The 20,053-nt window shown below is 41.6% G+C and overlaps 1 protein-coding gene and 1 long non-coding RNA gene across 2 annotated transcripts in view; one reads left to right on the forward strand and one right to left on the reverse strand.

Moving 5' to 3' along the window:
- Positions 1 to 241: 241 nt before the first annotated feature.
- Positions 242 to 8,805, reverse strand: LOC308596005. Its single transcript, XR_014012254.1, has 2 exons — positions 8,602 to 8,805; positions 242 to 8,442 (listed from the first exon to the last, which is right to left on the reverse strand). It is a non-coding gene; the product is annotated as an uncharacterized lncRNA (long non-coding RNA).
- Positions 8,806 to 8,808: 3 nt separating this feature from the next.
- RSBN1L (round spermatid basic protein 1 like) overlaps positions 8,809 to 20,053 on the forward strand; it is a 40,257-nt gene continuing 29,012 nt past the window's right edge. The window contains exon 1 of the mRNA XM_081210682.1: positions 8,809 to 9,960. Coding sequence (XP_081066808.1) covers positions 9,351 to 9,960 — 610 coding nt within the window. The 5' untranslated portion in view covers positions 8,809 to 9,350. The remainder of the gene's footprint in view (positions 9,961 to 20,053) is intronic.

Genomic DNA, 20,053 nt, shown 5'->3' on the forward strand with positions numbered 1-20,053 from the left:
TGCAGAATGTATACATAACATTAGTCTTGACCTTATCTCAAAATGTATACCAAAAAAGGACAAAAAATTACAATCCATTTCTGTGACTTTTAGATCTTAAAGAGGGACAAATTGAGAAAAACCTTAGGTTATGGAGAAAGAACAAATTTGTAGTCCATGCAGTTGCAGTGCATGTTATTTTCTAGGTCAATTAGCAAGGAGTTTAAAAGAAAAAAGTTTGGCATGTTTAAAAGAAAACAAGCATTTTCAAATTCTGCCTTTGTGAATAAGCAATGCAAAATTTGCAGTGTTTTGTCACCAAGTGAAGTCATTAGCTCCAGAGACAAATGCACTGGGCATTTTCTCATTATTGGTTCCCATAAGTTGAGATGGATAAATACGTTCATCCACATGTTGTTCATTCTTTGCCTGCGGCACCTCCATTTTTTCCTAGCTATCTCATAAATTTACATTAGACGGCTTACACTGTAATGTGACTGACGTCAGGAAACAGCCAGTTTGCCTTATCCATGTGACAACAGTGAAAAAGTATAGAATAAACTCAAGACAATATTCTTCATTCTCTGGATCCCACCTATATAACTGCTATGCCCGCTCCCAGTGGCTGCATCCTAACATGTAATGCTGTGACATGGGACAATACATCTAGCCTCCCACCACCCTTGCACACCCTTCATCATATCTCAAAATTAAACATTTTCCAATCTTAGCTATGGTAAGTGAAAACAAGGAACCTTTGTAGACTATTTTTTTGTGATTAACCACAGTTCATCCTGACTCAGTCAACCCAGCATCCTGCAGTAATCCAAAATGGAACCAAGAGCTTACAAATTCTCCACAGGGGCACAGGCTCAGGGAGGGAGAGGGGAGAAAAGAAGGCAGGTAGATGTCCAGGAAGAGCTAGGCTTGTTTTTGTAACTCTGAGGAATTGTTGCAGCTGAATCAACCTGTTTTTGGAAACTTGTTCATCAAGTTCACTCTATTCTATAGGATGCTGTATCCCTAGCCTACTCATACCTCCAAGTATGGACTATACTTAAAACAGTATTAATCAGAAATTCTACCTCATTTATTGTAATTCTCAAACTGAGAAGACTCTCATGAGTCACATTAAAGCACCTTAAACCTGCAACATTTAATAGACAAGCCAAAATACAATTTTTTCTAGTCAGAGATGGCCTCTGTGAGCATAGAAAGAGGGGGCAAAATGAATGATATATTACTTACAGTACTTATTTTAAAACAAATAGAAAATGATTGCTTTCAAATGCTTTAACTATCACTGGGCAACAATTTTTTACTTTTTGAATGTTGTCTAGATTTCTACAACTGATTTAGGGTATTTTTGCACTGCTGAATCAGGAAATGGCATCCGTTTCTCTCCATCAGGTCAGGTTTTTGTGCTATGTTGATGTGAAAAAAATCAGATCTTGTGACAAAATCGATTACATTTTTGTGGCATTATCAGCTGATTTTTGTCAACACATATTATCCTAAATATGTTTTTAAGAGAAAAAATGTTTTTCCAACAACATATATTGATTACCTGATAGAAACATTGATTACTGTAAACTGAATGGTGGGCATTGATAAAGGTAAGTACACGTAAATTGCATGTTGCTTCACCATTTTTCAAACTTCAGGGCTTGAACTTCAGTTTCTTGGAAATCCTGGAATGCTCAGCGGCAGGGAGGTCTCTCTTCAGAGTCTCTCTGTCAGAGAGGAGGTTTTTTTCCTTCAATCTGGATGCCAACAGTTCGGCAGAGTCCTTTGACAAGCTGAGGTCGCAAACTAGATCATTCAACTCCTTTTGGGAAAATGGATGTGGAGCATCATCTTCAAGAACCACTTCTTCTTCATGTCCTTCAACACTGGAGGCATCTTCGTCACTAATGTCAGGAAGTTCTCCGAAGATAGGCACTGGAATTTCATCACAATGAGCTACAGGACGACTTGCTGATTGAAGATCAGGATACTTGAGGCTGTTCCGGTTCTTTCTGTTGATCCCAATCACATCAACAGCACAGAAGTAGCAGTCAGTGACATGATTTGTCGGCTCCCTCCAAACCAAGGGGAATTCCAAAGTTCAGACTCCTCTTGCCATTGGTCCACCCACGTAGAGTCTCGGTGCATGCCTTGCACACCATGTGTGGTGCCCAAGCTTTATCCTGGTCACCAAATTTAATACCAAAATAAGAATGGTAAGCACGCCTTATGAAACTTGTGACTGGCTTCCTATTAGGAGCAATGGTGTATTCTCCACATATGTAGCAGAACACATCGGGCTTATTTCTGCACGATCTTCTGGCTGAAGTCATCTCATTCACCCGCAAAACAAAAATAGGTGGAGTTTCCTATACTTCATGGGGCGGCTGCCCATTAACTTAGTTTTGATCCCCCAACTTTATGCTTTGCCGCACCAATTTATGGAAGATTTCGAGGTTTTATGACTTCAAACTGATCCCTTTTCGACATAATCACCCAGAACTATCGGACCTGAATACTTCTTGTCATTAAAATAATCATTTCCAATCAAAACAATTATTCGACATGGCATTTTACCCCCACCAACTTCTTCTAAAATGCTCCACACAAGCGTACACGTGAACAAAAACGTAAAAAAACGACATGTGGCCATAGCTCAAAAACTTGACCTGATTGAGCAAAACCAATGTGATTTTTGGATTCAGCGCATCAGATTCGTCCTAAATCAGCTGGAAAAATGCAGACAACAAATTTTTTGTTGACCAGTGATTGTTAAGCAAACTTAGAAGTTCAATTTACTTGATCATTAGGGTATGTGTAAGAGACAAGTTTAATTATAAAGAAACTAGACATTCCACTTTTTTCCTTGTTAAAAGAACAACAAAAAACACTGAGCCATTGGTCTGAAAAAGGTGAGACTAACCACCACTGGCAATCCCCACCCTAAGTTAACTACTAAGTATGTTTGACTTATCCTAAACAAATGAACAATTTGGTGATATGTGAAGACTGCTCCTTTAAATGTTTACCCAGAAATAAATCCCAAAGAGTTTAACGGGATTTATTGCTATGCTGCCTTATTTTCAAATGCAAATGTTTTTGTAGAACAGTACCACATAAAGCTCTGTGAAGTTGTGGGAGGCAATTTTTGCATTTCCTACATTGGATACAGTTGCCATCACAAAACCCACCAATTCAGCTAAGTTTGGCAAAGAGATATGAAGCCTAATAGATGTTCTGCCACTTTCAAAGTGTAGTCAAATTAGCAGCAAAAATTAGTTTAGCTGCCTGTTCTCTTGCCACTTTTATGCTAAACATGGCAGTCAGCTGAGTTTTACTCAGAGAAGAGCCATCAAAATTAATGAACCTAACTCATCATGTTCATTAATTTAAATATGTCTAGAATACTACTACCCTTAGTCTTCTACTGTAAGCTTTTTAAAAATAACTATTTAGGGCAGAAATTAGTATAATTTAATCTTAACTGTTCCACTGTCCACTACTGTTCCAATGTGCAGTGAACTGTAGTCTAGCAACATTTGGAGGGCTGCAGGTTTCCCGACCTAAACACTACTGGTCCTGCAGGGTGAGAATGTCAAAAAACATTTTAAAGCTTTTAAACTGATTGCAAATACAAGTTTTACTAGGCCTGCTATTTCCTTCTGTAAATCCCCCGCAAAACCACATATAAAGTTTAGCAGGCTTTACTGCTTCATGACACAGCTGCAGCATCTCCACCCTTATTCTTTTTATATAAGTTTTATATAAGGAACTATGGAAACCATGAGGATACCACTTACCCAGAAATAGTTATATGGTATTAATACCATAATAATTGTACTAGGGCAGGAAAATCTGAAATAGATTTATACACCCAATACAGATACCATACATTCTGGACTAACCTGGAATATAACTATAATCTCTGCATTCTTTCAGCATAGTGACTGGGAGACATGACTGCAATTCACAGGACAGATTTCTAGTAACCACTAGCCTGTTAAAAATGTGACTATTGCAACAAGGCGGCAACATGGGGGAAATGTAGGAAAAATAGACTAAAGACCAATGATCTTATTCTTTGACTATTTTTTAAAAACTACTATTAGTGAATAGACTAATAGCAATTGATGTAATTGAACCACTAATTGAAGTAATTGATAAATATATAAACAAATATAGGAATGGTTCATTAAAGGAAGAACTGTAATGAGGGCCTTCTTGGTGGCTGCTCCCAGACTTTGGAACTCCTATTATTATTATTAGTAGTATTATTATTATTAAATTTTTATACCGCCCTATACCCGGAGGTCTCAGGGTGCTTCACAGAACAAAATCAAAATATAACACCACAAAATATATAATCAAAATAAAAACAACCCAATAACCCCCCCCCCACAAACCCCAAGTTTTAAAAGGGCTTAGGATTTGTCAATGAAATCAACCAAAGGCATGGTTAAAAAGGAACGTTTTTGCCTGGTGCCTAAAGGTGTATTATGAAGATGCCAGGCGAACTTCCCTGGGGAGAGCATTCCAGACACGGAACCACTGCAGAGAAGGCCCATTTTCCAAACCTCTCAAGGAGGCACAAAAAAGAGTTTCAGAAGTTGATCCCAGGGTTCATATGGAGAGAGGCAGTCCTTGAGGTATTGCAGTCCTGAGCCATTTGGCTTTATAGGTCCAAACCAGCACTTTGAATTGGGCCTGTAAACTAATTGGTAGCCAGTGCAGTCGGACCAGGATCAGTGCAATACGCTCAAACCGTCTTGCTCCAGTGAGCAACCTGGCCACTGAATTCTGCACTAGCTGAAGTTTCTAAACCGTTTTCAAAGGCAGCCCTACATATAACGCATTGCAGTAATCTAACCCTGAGGTTACTAGAACATAGACAACAGTAGTTAGGCTATCCCTATCAAGATATAGGTCTAAACCACTGAGCCTTGGGCTTGCTATCAAAAGGTTGGCGGTTCAAGTCCCCGCAACAGGGTGAGCTCCCATTGCTTGGTTCCAGCTCCTGCCAACCTAGCAGTTCAAAAGCACGCCAAAAGTGGAAGTAGATAAATAGGTACCACTCCGGCAGGAAGGTAAACAGTGTTTCCGTGTACTGCTCTGGTTTTGCCAGAAGCGGCTTAGTCATGCTGGCCCCATGACCCAGAAAAACTATCTGTGGACAAACGTCGGCTCCCTCAGCCTGTAAAGCGAGATGAGCGCCGCAACCCCAGAGTGGTTCGCAACTGGACTTAACTGCCAAGGTCCCTTTACAAAAATAGGAGCTTAGATGGACCACCAGAGCCTCGAGTGACACCAAAGGATCCAGGAGTACTCCCAAGCTATGAACCTGCTCCTTCAGAGGAAGTGTAACCCCAGCAAGAGCAGGTGATCCCCTGCTTATCTGCTCTATGGAAACACCCACTAACAGTGCCTCAGTCTTATCTGGATTGAGCTTCAGTTTGTTGGCTCTCATCCAGTCCATTACTGAGGCAAGACACTGGCCCTGCACTTCCACTGCCTCACCTGCAGATGTAAAGGAGAAACAGAGCTGAGTGCCATCAACATACTGCTGACAACATACTCCAAACCTCTGGATAACCCCACCCAGCAGTTTCATGTAGATGCTAAACAACGTAGGGGATAGGATTGAGCCCTGTGGAACCCCACATTGAAGGTTCCGTGGGGCTGAAAAGCATTCCCTTAGCAACACCCTCTGGGAACGACCATCCAAGTAGGATTGAAACCACCGCAAAGCGGTGTCACCCACCCCTAGTTTGGAGAGTCGCTCCAGAAGGATACCATGGTTGATAGTACTGAAAGCCGCTGAGAGGTTGAGAAGAGTTAACAGGGATGTGTTTCCCTTGTCTCTCTCTCTCTTGACAGAGGTCATCATACAGGGTGACCACAGCAAATTCTGTGCCAAAACTGGACCTAAACCCCAACTGAAATGGATCCAGAAAATCAATTTCTTCCAAAAGCACCTGGATCTGGTCTGCTTCCTAGAGAAGCTACACTGGTTTCCTCCTTGCTGATCTTCTGCCAGCAGGTGAAGACTTTCTTGCTTCTATAGGCTTTTCATAATGGACTCCTTTTCATTAAATGGCTCGTGCCATGCTGTTTTTAGTGTAATGTTTTAAACAGGTGTTATATATGTATACAGTTATAATCCTATTAACGTTTAATTGTATTTTAAAGATTGACTTTTCTGTTTTTAGTGATTCTTGTTTTTATATGCAAGTTGCCTTGAGGTTCTTGAAGATGATGATGTTGATGAAGGTGAGGAGGATGCTATACATACTGTATAAAAAATAATAATGACATGTTTAGCCCTGAATGTGGAAATAGCGTAAGATAGATTGGAGTGGGGCTTTTTTGAATGAATTTTTTTGGGGAGGGGGGAGAGCCTAGCTTATATATCTGTTCCAAAATTTACAAGTTTTACACTAGACAAGAATGGCAAGAAATTATATCTAAGTTCATCTAGATAGAAAAAAGTGAAAATAAATAACAGCAATTGTAGCCTGTAAGGAGGACTGAGAATCCCCATTTAGAAAAGTATTATGAAGCAGAAATTTTGACATGTGTAGTGCTTTGAGGAACACCAATAATATTAGGCCTATGCAGAAGCACAAGGTGCAAATGAGTATTTCATGGAATCAAAGAATTGCAGAATTGGAAGAGATCCGCAGGGTCATCTAATCTTAACCCCCTGCTATACAAGAATCTCAATTAAAGCCTCCATGGCAAATGGCCATCCAATTTGGATTCATTTATCGGAGTCTTTGGGAAAATAGAATGGTAAGAGAGAAGGTGAATGTAAAGTGCTGGTTGTGTAACAAAACAAAAGGAGATTCATACATATATGGTGGAAATGATGGAAAGATAGATCATGAATACATCCGAGAGGCACTCATTAAAGATTTCCCCTGACGTACTTCCCACGGACTGAGACAAACAAAACTAGGCAATTATTAGTCCTTCTCTACATTGCTATCAGCAAGAGTCACAAACTTCTCTCATTGCTTTATGCAGCTGTGGAGACCTCATCTATAGAAGTCAGCAGTTTGCCTCAGAAGCCACGACTTGACCTGAGAAATCAGCATTTCATTGTCTGGAAAAAGCTTGCCCTTCCAAAATAACTTCATGGCCTCTCGATTTTGATGGCCTTCCGCAATTTCTGCAGCAGTGAAGTGTAGTATGTCCCAGTAATTGTTATACCCTTTCCAGGAAATCTATCATCACTACTCCGCGCTGGCCCCACACTGATCTTGACATCTGCAGCTAGTAGGCGAGCAGTTATGCAGGGATCCTCCAAAACGGCAGCCTCCACTTGCTGGATGGTGTCTTCATCAATGGTGGACTGTGGTTGCCCAGGAATGGGAGCTGTTTCCACTGAAGTCCTGCCACACTTGAACTGACGTCATACGATGGGGCATCCTCCCCATAAGTCCCTTTCATCTCATCAAACGTCTCCTGTGATGTGCGCCCTTTCAAGTACAGGAACCTGATAACCGCTCTGCGTTTGACTGGTTCCATTATCAGACGCTACTCCACATTAGCATTTGTAGCACAGAAACTGTTAGGAATTCAGAGCTACAAATTACCACATTGCCTATGGAGAGGTGTATACATGTATAAACATGCAATTTAATCCTCCTACGATAACTGGAAGTGGGTCAAGGGAAATCTTTAATGAGCGACACTTGTACATAGAAACTTTATTTGCACTAGCCACTATCCAGAGCAAGAAAGCTAGATTATTTTGAGGTATGGCAATAAGTTATATTTAAGCATTATTTAATAATGGTCCCCCAAGTATACTATATTTGATCTTATTCTTAACTTTTAAAATACCATTTGTGTAGGACGAACTTCAGGTTTTTTTAGAGTTTTAAAAGTGTTCACACACACAAATACATAATTATGCATACTGTAACTGTACACCAGCATTATAAGGAGGAAAAATGATTTCCGCTTGAGGTGGGAACAGGGCAAGAATATATCACCTCATCAACTATTTAACCAGAGTTATTGCAAGAACAGAGGGAGGCAATTAATCCACTTTTAACTATCTTCAGTCTATGGCTGCTGCACAAAATTTACAACATAAACTTCTGCATATTTACTCAAAAGCAAAGCCCACGGTGTTCAACAGAGTTTGTCTCCAGGCAAGTGTCCTTGCTGGTAGCCCTGCAGTGGAAACCTCTGCCCATCTCACCTGCCCCCTTCCTCTTCAGCATCAGTCCCTCTCCCACCTCCCTGCCATGCGTGGGCTGACACTGCCTTCCTCACAGAGTCCTTGTGTTATTGGACTACAACTCCCATCCCTGCTTACCTACCCCTGGCTGGGGCACGTGGGCGTTGAAATCCCAACAAAATGCGGGAGACCACGGGTCCCCCACTCCTGCCTTGCGGGGCTGTTGTAAGGATCGCAGCCAGGCAGCGCGCATGAAGCGCTTTAACCCCCTGGAAAGCATTATGTCTAGGCTTTAAGTCAGGCCACCTCCTCAGAAACAAGTCCCCCGCCCTGAGTTTAGTAGGCCTTAACTGCAACCTAATGCTATGGAGCTCTCAAAAATAATGATGTACACACGCCTCTGTATATCTCTGGAAAGAAAAACGTACTGTTTTCGGACGACGACGACACCGTAATGGTTTTTGTACACGGGCACCATCTTAGGAGGGGTAATTCTCTTGTGTGAGGGAGAGGGAAGGAAAGGGGGGAGGGAGAGATGCCTCTTCTAAGATGGCTGCCGCCCTCAGCGCCACACGCTCAGCCCTCAGAAGCCCCGTTCAAGAGACGAGAGCGCGGCCCGATTAAGCGCAAACGCCTGCAACCCTCGGCTGAACGTTACCCGTTTCTGAAGGGCAACGTGGGAAGAGCCGCGCTCCGCCACCCGAGCAACGCAGCCGCTCAGCCGCCGCGGAGGAAGGGAAATCTAACCCGCCGCAGAGATGGAAGACGCAGGTGCCGCCTCCGCCGCTAGCCGCCCTTTCCCAGGTGGCCGGTCGCCTCTCCAGGTTCGCCGCCGCCTCTCGCTGCCCCTAAACCACCTGAAGTAACGCGCGGAATCCGCGACAAGCTCCGACTCGCCCGGCCTCCCCTTTCTAACTGCGCCACTCGCGGCGGCCGCCGCCGCTGCTGCTGCTGCTGTGGGAAAGCGACCAGGCGGGCCGCAGCGGCCCGAGTTCAAACCCCGCTCGGCGATTGGCGGCTTTCTTTGTCCGTCCAATCCTGGCGCCGCTTCCATTGGGAGGGGAGCGTGGCGCTCGCGGGCCGTGAGCCCGCCCCCCTCTCTCTCCCCTCCTCCCTCTACCGCCCGGGCTCTCTCAAGCGACGAGCGCCGTGAGGTAAATACAAGCAGCATCTCAAAATGGCGGCGCCACCGAGTCCCGGACGAGGCGCGGTGGTAGCGCCGCAGCCGGAGCCCTTCTCCTCGAACTTGGCGGCAGAGAGCAGGGCCTCTCCGCGCGGCTTCCCGTCAGCTGCCAAGCGCATGAAGGGAGCAGAAGAGCGGACGCTCAAGGGGCCTAAGCGCGTTAACGGCGAGGGCGGCGGCAGTAATAGGCAGCAGCAACAGCCTCCGCCGCCGCCGCACATACCAGGGGCGCCAACCCCGGTCGGACACGGAAGCCCCGCCGTGTGGAGTTTCACGGCGTTCTCTTCGGGCGGCGGCGGCGGGAGCGCGGCGAGCGGCGGCGGGTCTTTCGTTTTCCCGCCTCAGCTGCCCCACAAGTTGCTGCCGCCTCCGCCCTCCCACCGCTGCCTGGCCTCGGGCGCCGACGGAGGCGGCAGCAAGACCAAGAGGCCCAAGGAAAAGCGGGACAAGGAGAAGAGGAAACTCGGGGCCCTGCCTGGGTCGTCGATGGTGGCGGCGGCAGCAGGAGGCGGCGGCCCGAGCGCGGCTGGCCGGGAGGAGAACGGCGACGTGAAGGCGCTGCTGCGGCAACAGCAGCAGCACCGCCACAGCCACCGCCAGGAAGGTGAGCGGAGTGTGACCCGGGGGAGGCAGCCGGCAGGCCCGGGGGTGCGGGGAGACGTCGAGAGCGGGGCGGGAGGAGCGGCGGCGGCGGGGAAACGGCCTACCCGCCGCGCCGACTCGGGGCTCCCAGGAAAGCAGCCGCGTTCAGGAGGGAGAAGGAGGAGGAAATGGTTGCTCTCTTCGGCGAGTCTGACACCGGAATGGCTGACTCGGCGGCACATGGAACGAACACGTTGGCTCGCTGCTTGGCCGCGTGTCTCCGGCGGGGGTGGGTGCCCTTCGCCCTGTCTTATCGGGGCTACACCTGGGGGTGGTTTGAGGCTGGTGGGCTCCGTCGGCGGGGGGGTGTCTGTCGTGCTGCTGGTGGCGGGTACCTTTTGCAGGGAAAGCGGCAACGGCAGCGCTGTCTGGCGGCTCCTGTCAAAAAGGGGGTGTGGAAACGGCCACTGCCGTGGGTGGAAGCTGCCAGAGGCCTTAGGTTTTCAGACCTATTAGGGAAATAAGGGTGCCTTGTAGCTGGCGGCAAAGAGTCAGATGGGCATCTTAACAATGAAATGCCGTTTTATGGTCCAGATTAAATTTTGATTATGCGTATATACATTAATGTCTCCTTGAAAGGCTGCATTTATTAAGTGGGTTAATATTGATAGCTCATGCCCTGTGGTAGGAACGCCAAGCATATTACAGCAGTGTAAGTGTTTTGAATGTTCAAAATGATGTGCTGAGTTCAAAATGTTGTTTTTCATTTTAAAACTAGAAATGGCTGACTTGTATTTTGCAGCATATACGGTTTCAGCCATAATGCAGTCACCTAATCATTATGGAAACTGTAAAAGTGCTGTAAACTTGAGCGCAACTTCGCCTGCTTTTAAAATCCCAATGGGATGATCATATAAAAGCTGTTTGATATCCTATCTAATATCAATATGTCTTTGAGCTGGATAGGATGCAGCTAGCCCAGTTTTGTGCTTATTTATGGGGAAGTAAACTGCACTTGTTCCCAAACAATTTAACAGTCTTACTGACCTTGCCCAGTTGCAGCATTACTTATGCAGCTGAGAAGTCTGGCTCTTTACTTCAGTATAGGGAACTTAGGCAGCTTGGCTAAATCTATATAACTGAACCAGCATAGGCTTGCATAAATTTCAGGTGCAAAGAAATGGGGTGTGGTAGGATCAGTGTTAGTTCGCGGGATTAGCTCCTTGACTTGCACTTCTGGAAATCTGCAAGCCAATAACAAGAGTGATGTCAAGGGGGACAACCATAATATAGCTTAAGAACAAACATGCATATTCTCTTCCATGCACGCAGCTGGCAAGAATACTAAATGCACCCCACAACCACACACAATTATTGCTTAATAGAATAGCAAATGGACAGACTGATACATTTGTTGCCAACAGGAGTTTAGTAGTATCCATCTTAGCTGGTGTATAGAAATGGACTCCTTTTTTCAGAAGTGCAGGCAACAGAATTTAACATGTTGGAACAGGGATGGGGAATGTTTGGCCTGCAGGACTCTCTGTCTGGCCCTCAGAACTCTCCCCAGACCACATCCTTTACTAACCCTGTTTTTTACTCCCAAGAGTTTTTTCATGGCTGAAACATGCCATTGAGCTCTGATAATTCGCCTTGCTTGCCTGGGTGGAGAATAAAGAGGAGTGTGTGTAGAAACTAGCATACTATAGAAAGGCAAAAATTACATTTGTTGCTTTGCCCACTTTCACCTCTGCTACAGTGCATGTTGCTTGGAAGAGAAGTTTCCCCACCTCTGTTTTAGCAAGCCTTAACTGTAGTGCTGCAGGGACTATGTTCCAGAACAGTGCTAAGTTGATATGGATACATTTTAGAGATGAATAGTTCGTGGTGGTTAACATTGCAAAGTTGCATTTTGCAGCTCACCCCTGTTGATTCAAGAGGACAGTATTGATCTATGAAATTTCTGGATTACACTAAAAGGAGATTTACAGTGTTGAGTAAAAAATATTTACTCAGAAATAATTCTCACTGAGTCTAGGGTTTATTGTCAGATATACATTTGATTGCAGCCTTCAATTCGTCAGTTCATTGAAAAATAATCATTGTGGAATGCTGAGGTTCACTTGTGTCCTTAAATATTAATCCAATTTTTTTGTCAAATGAGATGTTCCTATTGATCTTTTTGTAAGGCACGACACTACATTGGTCTTAGTTGTTGTTTAGTGGCAGGATATCTATCACAGATAAAGGCTACATAGAGTGGGGGAGAAATACTTGAGGACCTGACTAAATGTGATGAGGCTGCCACGTGTCTGCCCTCTTCACGTATAAGGTGTGGGTGTGGAGTTTGTTTATATAAAATGAAGCTCAAGGGTGAGTGGAGTGAAACTATCCACTTTTCAGCTTATCTTGTTATGCTCTGATATCTGGAGCAATTTTTTAAAGCCCATCTCTGATCCTGGGTGGGAAGCCAAGTTGGGGACAAAATTCAGTAAACCAGTGAAGCACAGTAAAGCAAACCAGGAAATACTTCAGTTCTCCTCACCTGTATGCTCCTTTCATGTAAAAAACAAAAAGGCACCACCACCAGCCTTCTGCAACTTCATGTGTGAACTGGGCAAACGTGTATAAAAGCCATATGGCTGCCCTATCACATGTAACTTCAGTTATAAAACCATGTACGTAGATTCTTGTCCTTTGCAAACAGTGTTTAACTTTACATTTGCTTTCAATGCACAGCAGTAAACCTTTCACTTCTTTTAACTTACCCAGAATGCTTCTATCTTTAAGTCTATAGGTATCACATTTTTCTTTTAATGATTGTACAAGAGCAATTTTGAGGCACATCACAGGTTATTCACGTTTGTAGTGTGAATATGTATTATATCCAGATAAACATAGCAAAATTTCTGTAAACTGGAAAATAATTTATTTTCTTTACTCTGTTCCACCTGTCATGCTTTTGGTGTACAACAGATGGAAAAAAGTAACTATAAACATTCAGTCTAGTAAAAATAATAATACATGACTGGTCTTCTAATCACACCAGTATGAAGAATGCTTTCCTAATATTTCTAATTAATGTTGTATTCCACTTAGAGCTTTTGTAACCCATAGATTGTTGTTAGCATGGTGTGTCAGATAGTGTTGAACTTGGATTGGCTAGAAGCAGGTTCAGCCTAGGTGACCTTGGGCCAGTTGTTATCTCTCAGCCTAACCTATCTTATAAAGTTACAAGAAAGTAAAAAGTGTTTGTGTGAATGGAGAGAAGGGAAGGGAAACTATGTACTCCACACTAAAGTGTTTCATAGACTCATACAATTGTAGAGTTGAATGGTATCCCGAGAGTCATCTAGTCTAACCTCCTTAATGTGGAATAAAATGTAATAAATTGTAGATATATTTGGCTTGTCAGAGTAGTAGCAAACTTTCTGAAAGATGCTTGTTTCTTATGGTAGCGACAGCTGACCAAACAACCTGGATAGTCTTATGCATCTCTGAATATGAAGTACAGTCCAGGCGATTAGTGTGTCAAGAGTAATTTATCCAGGCCTCCTTTTCCTTTCACAGGGATTTCATCACTTGATTTCCCAGTGTTGGAGCACTAATGCATGTTTAAATGGTATTATAAAAGTGCTTTGTACTAGGGAGTGTTTCTGGAGTATGGAAAATGACCCGGCCTCTAGTAAGAACCCATTTGTGCCTGAGAGTACCACATCAGAAACCCAAGCTCTAGAACAGTGCAGGGGTTCTGTTGCTGCAGAAGCACTTGTAGTCTAACTTTTCCTTGCTTGTACAGCAGACGAAGACTTCTGGTGTCGTGGAAAGGAAGGAAGAGGGAGATTCTCTGTGGCTCCACCAATTAGTCTCTTGTTTGACTTCTTGGAAAACTCCTAACTGCTAAAGTGCCTTCTCGTATAGAAATCTCCATCTGCTTGTGTCTGACCAGGTTCAACACCAATGCTTCCAAAGGAGGTGTGAAAATATTGCTTCAAAAGCTAAACTTTAAATTACTAGGCATTGATGAATTGATTTTATAACACTTCAGAATCCTTTTCAATAAAAGGGTTAGCTGTTATAGAGCTTTTCCAATACAGAAGCAAAGAAACATAACTAAACTCTACACAATTGGGAAATGCAGAGTACAGCTAATCTTAATCTGAATAGCTGTAACGTTTCCCCCTCTCCTTGACACGTGAATATAAAAAAAGAGGTAGTTGTTGTCAGAGAATTGTTGTTTTCATGTTGTGTCAAGGAATATATTTGTTGGATTTAATTCTTTTGGTTACTGGAGAGCTAACATGCACAGAAATGCTTTCCATGTTTGAGAGGCAGGATCCTGGTTCCTGCATTTTTACTTATTTGAAAAGGAGGGATAAGGGGTTGGGTTGCTCAGTGTCTCAGCACAGTAGTTTAATGTCCACGTCTCAACCCACACTGAACTAATGTCCTGAAGTTGGGTGAACATATGAGTGTGAGCTATGAAAACAAAAGGTTTCCAAAGCTTGAGGAGTTGCCCTGTTGTTGCCCAGGGAACAAGAAAATCATTTATTGTAGGGCCTTATTTATATATTTAATTTTAGCATGAGCCTATGTTCATTTAAAAATGTTGTGTGGTCACTGATGGGATAGTTTTGACATTTACAGAACTCGTTTAAAAGTCAAGTCTGTACCTGTCACTGAGATCATGAATTTAGAACGATCTAATTATGTTAATGCGTTCATGGTGAAATGGCTAGGATAGAGCTTTCTGTTTTCAAGATATGACTCGAAACTCATTGTCCTAGCCCTTTGTTTAAATGATTTAATCATTACTTGTTTTAGTTGTAAGTTAATATTTTATTTTTACTATTCAGCTAAATAACATGGGCAATTTTTAATAAACATTCAAACAAATAAATACAAAACAGGATCACAAAGTTATAGAAAAGAAGAGAACCAAATTTAATACAACATTTATATTATAGTAGAAAATAAAATCAATGTGACAGTACTTTTTAATAAAAAAGTGCAAAACTTTTGAAGCAATTGCTTAGACATTTGAAATGGCCCACAGAGCCAGAATTTATTTTTACTTTATTATCTTGTCTTTCTGCTCTTACACCAGCAGATTCCTTTTCAGTATCTGCAATGCTTAAACTATTCAAGTGAATTTGGTTTTAGTGCTGATGACAAATTTCTGGACTGAGACTCAGAAACATCCTGTACCTAAATTCTTAAGAGTGTTTCCACCTTTTTTCTGATTAACTATTCTGCCCCATCCCTGTTTGGTGGACCTTCAGGTTTTAGTGAAAAAGCCAATCAGATTCTGAAAGCTGTGCTACAACAAGATACATAAATCCATACAGAAAATGTTACTGCTTATTCTTACCAGAACAGTAAATATATATTTACATGTTATTATTTTCAGACTTCACTTGGAATGTCTTGAATATTGTGTTTTGAACTGATGTAGATCAAAATGATATTTGCCAGAAATGACAGTACTGAACTTGTGCAAAATGAAACTAATCCTCTTTGCCCTTAACTGGTAGTAAATGTTTTGAACACAATGGGACTTACTTATGAGTAAGTTAAATACAGTAATGAGAAAAGTCAGTATAGATTAAGTTCTAAATTGCAATATGCAAGATAAAGAATGGATATGAATTTTCTGTTATGAAGTAACAAATTTGATCAGCACAGACTTAAATGAAAACTTTGTGTAGGTGGTATTTAACTTCAAATACACCTAGTACTATTTATTCAAATATGTTGGACAGTCTTCTCATGATAATTTTTTAACACAGCTTTTTTAAAGACGCATGAAAAGAGATTTTGTCTAATAGACAGTACCCCCTTAATTTGGTTTAACTTTGGATTCTGGAAAAGTTTTACTAGGTTTTCTAAAAGAGTAAGTAGAACAGGCATATTTACAATTAATCATTCGGTTATCGGTAGCTTACACTTTTAGAAATAGTTGTTGCTAATTGTATGAAAACATGCATTACACAAATCTGGGTGGTTTAAGAAGATTTGGGAAATAGTTAACTTTGTTAAACATATTTTCCAAAAAGTTATTTTAGATCTTATATCAAGAGGTTCATAGAAAGATTATCTTTGTTTATTGAATAATAAATTTATTAATGTTTTGCAACTGTATAGTGTTATAATTTATCCATTTTTTACAGATTATGTCTGTTAAGCTTTTAAAACCTGTATATGTGGTTTTTCTTTTCTTTTGTTTTCATATGTTAAATTTCATAAATACAGGAAAAATGGACGTAGTTCTTGAAAAATAGTTTACAAACACTGAACAAATATTTCATTTTCTCTGTCACTCTGTCCTTTGTTTCCAAAAAAATTGTTACTCAAAATACCAGTTCTCAGTCTTATTTGTTCTAAAGATATCTTAATGTGTGTGGGGGGGGGGAATGGTTCTGGCTTTGCTATTTTATGAGTTTATTCTTACAACTAGTCCACATTGATGCATATGATACATAGTCAGAACATGTTTTGTTTACCTGGCTTTTAAAAGGGCACACTTCCATTAATAACACACAATGAAACATTTCAAATTAACATAAATGATAGTTTACATAAGGAACCTACTAATTCTTTTAGTGAAGATGTTGTAAATTTGGAGACAGTTTATAAAGTAGGTCATGCTTTCAAGGGAGGAGAGGGTGCCAAATCTGTGGCAAAGGATGGATGCAGCATCAACTAACTGATGCCCCAACTGACAACGTAATTGGAGAAGAAGACTTTTTTTTAAAGACAACTTTGCTGATGACATGAAGTCATCTGTAAGATCCTTCTTATTTCTCAGTCTCTGAAACTGACATCTAGAATTGGGAATGGTACAAAGTGCTATATAATCCGTGTTCAGTTAATGCCAGAGAGTCTTTTTAACTTCAAATCTTGGCTTGCTGTGATATGCATAAGCAATAGAACTTCTCCTTTGCTCTAAATTCCATATGCAGCGCACAGTTCTTCATATTTCTAAATGCTTAATCCATTGTGGCATTTAAAAATTATTTATTAAGTCTATGCATGTATGTATGTAGGACGCGGGTGGCGCAGTGGGTTAAACCACTGAGCCTAGGACTTGCCGATCAGAAGGTCAGCGGTTCGAATCCCCGCGACGGGGTGAGCTCCCGTTGCTCAGTCCCTGCTCCTGCCAACCTAGCAGTTCGAAAGCACGTCAAAGTGCAAGTAGATAAATAGGTACCGTTCCGGCGGAAAGGTAAACGGCATTTCCGTGCGCTGCTCTGGTTCGCCAGAAGCAGCTTAGTCATGCTGGCCACATGACCCAGAAGCTGTACGCCGGCTCCCTCGGCTAGTAAAGTGAGATGAGTGCCGCAACCCCAGAGTCGGTCACGACTGGACCTAATGGTCAGGGGTCCCTTTACCTTTACCTTATGTATGTATGTATTAAGTTTATAGGGTAGACAATGAGTTGCAAACTGGGAACCAAAATTATATTCAGAACCTGCAGAGGAGCACATTTTCTAGTTTTTATTTATGATAAGTGACCCCTCCCCCAATATTTTACACACACATCAACACATCCTGTTAGATTAAGCACAAGTGTTTTTGTTTTTTATTGCATCCAGAATGCCCTTCTTTTCCTTCTCACCTCTCCCCATTGTCCTGCTTTCACAAGATTTTCTCTCTTGTCAGCAGTTGACTCTTCTTTCTCTCAGCTAATTCAGACATTCAGGAATAGCTCATGAGACTCAAAAGACAGTGCCACTTTGGGATTCAGATGCAGAATTGCATGCTGGAATATTCTGCCAAATAAAAATACTGCTTCATACATAAAGATAAAATGCTGGGAATAAAAAGTAAGAGTCTATTGTTTAACCTGTACAGGCCTGATTTGCTTCGCTCTAACTTTGCTAAAGCAGACATATTGCAGCCTGTGGTGATTGGCAGTTGGAAAAGCAAAAAGATGAGTTCCCGTTCTGATAAATGTGAAACAAAAAGGGGCATTTACAGTTGGAATGATCAATGCTGATATTGTAGGAAGGAAAAGCTGAAGCAAATTAGAAAGGAGGCCTGCTGCTTGTGTGAAAGGAATTGTCACTTGCCATAAGTTATTGGACAAGAGACAATTTTTGAGATTTTGGTGGACAACTAAGAAACTGGTATTTGATTTCAAAACTTGGATTGCAATGGTTGGTTTTGCTCCTTTGTGCTGCTTATCCATGTGGCCCAAATCTAGGTTCAAATTTGGAGGAAGAATTTGGGTATATAAGTGAATCAATAGATACCAGCTTTCTATTTCTGGGCATAGTGAATTGATAAAGGTAAGTTTTCTATTTTGAAACTGATGGACTTGCTAAACAATCATGTAGGGCAACTGGTTGCTATAGTTATTTAAAAAACCATTAGTTTTGCAATTAATAGACTTAATAAATGATCATAATCAAATAACTTGATTATTTATCCTGCATGCCTTTTATAAAGTATAATTGTTTTTTAAAAAAGGAGATAGGTCTTCCCCCCCTGTATACCTGCCAAGATGCTACAATCACCTTTTTTAATTGCTTCCTGATCATTTTCATATTTATTTAAAATGAATGATCAGACATTTCCAGAAGAAAGGACAAAACTGTTTTTACATAAAAGCATGAACATTCTTTCCATCCTTGTAATAAGTATTAATAAATAATATGAAAACTGCACATGAGTAGAGCTCAAGTAGTTGCAGGGCACAAGTTTTTCTAAGTTACCTGGTGCATGATGTTCGTAAGATACTCTTTGACCCTGGAACAAACTAATGTTTTCTCACTACTTCAATTACATTTACTTGAAAAATAATATCATCAGCATGTTTTTAACATACCAAGAACTAACTTAGTGGTATCTGAAGAAGTGTGCATGCACACGAAAGCTCATACCAAGAACTAACTTAGTTGGTCTTTAAGGTGCTACTGGAAGGAATTTTTTTATTTTGACTATGTTTTTAACTGTAGTTGTAAAGGAGATCAGTCCCCCACCCCAGCCAATTTTAAATGTTGTGTCATTTGTTTTAGTCCTTTAAAATTGTGATCCACCTGGGTGCCTTTTGGCAGAAAAGCAGCATATAAATGGAATGGATGAATTCTTTCACTTCTGGAGATTTTACAGTTAGGTGTTTCTTTTCACTATGAAAGTTTGATGACTTTATGTGGTTTGGAAAGAACTGACCAGGGTAAAACTTTTAAGGTTTGTAAAACATTTCTAATGCCATTTAGTAATCTTCTAACTGTCTATGACAATTTTTAAAATATCTTCTCCCTCTTCCTTAGGCTGTCACTATTTTATCTGTGACCTTTCAATTCCTCCCTTTATCTGATAATCTCTTGCCAACATTTCCTCCTGAATGACTCCTTGACTTTGCAAGTTAATTGAGATAAAGCCAGAGGTGCATGATACATAAAGAGATCTCAAAAGTGTGTTCACTGTGCTGTAAGCTTTGTCTTAATATATTTCTCTAAAATATGAACAGATCAAATTTGGAAGGTTGCCATGCTCTTCCTCACTGTTTGACTGTCAGGCTTCTGCCTTTTCCTTTGGAGACACCAACGCCTTGCAGCAGACTGCTTGAGACAGTAGGAGGTTGTGACAATATCTGAGGTGTTTTGCATTGGGACAGTCTCCCCCTAGAGCAGCTAGTAGCAGTTGCGAGAGGAAGGCAAATGAGTAGGGAAGGAAAGTGTTTTGCAACTGAGTACTTGAGATGGAAGTGGTGCAACCTTCTGTCCAGCTGCAAATTATGGATGCAATGGTCCCAAGCAAACTCTCTCTTTGAAACTGCTTCTATGGAAGGATGGAACATACATTCAATATCTTGTCATAATGAACATTTGACTTTTAGCTTTATGTCTTCAATTAAGTGAATTGGAAACACATTGCATTTAATATTAAAACAGTGGTCATACACACTTCTAGAAGCCATGCATTTTGAGAGAGACTGCTGAAGCTATCAGTGATATAGCAATATTGTGTTAGTGTGTGGCTTTGTTGTAGTGAATGGGAGCAAACAGCACAATTTTAAAACTGATGCTGTTCCAGAGTTTGCAGAATTCCTGTACTCACCATATGAGAGTGCCCAGAATTAGAGAACTGGAATAGCAGAGAATGCCAAA

The sequence above is a fragment of the Podarcis bocagei genome (assembly GCF_964188305.1).
Source record: "Podarcis bocagei genome assembly, chromosome: 10".
Lineage (NCBI taxonomy): Eukaryota > Metazoa > Chordata > Lepidosauria > Squamata > Lacertidae > Podarcis > Podarcis bocagei.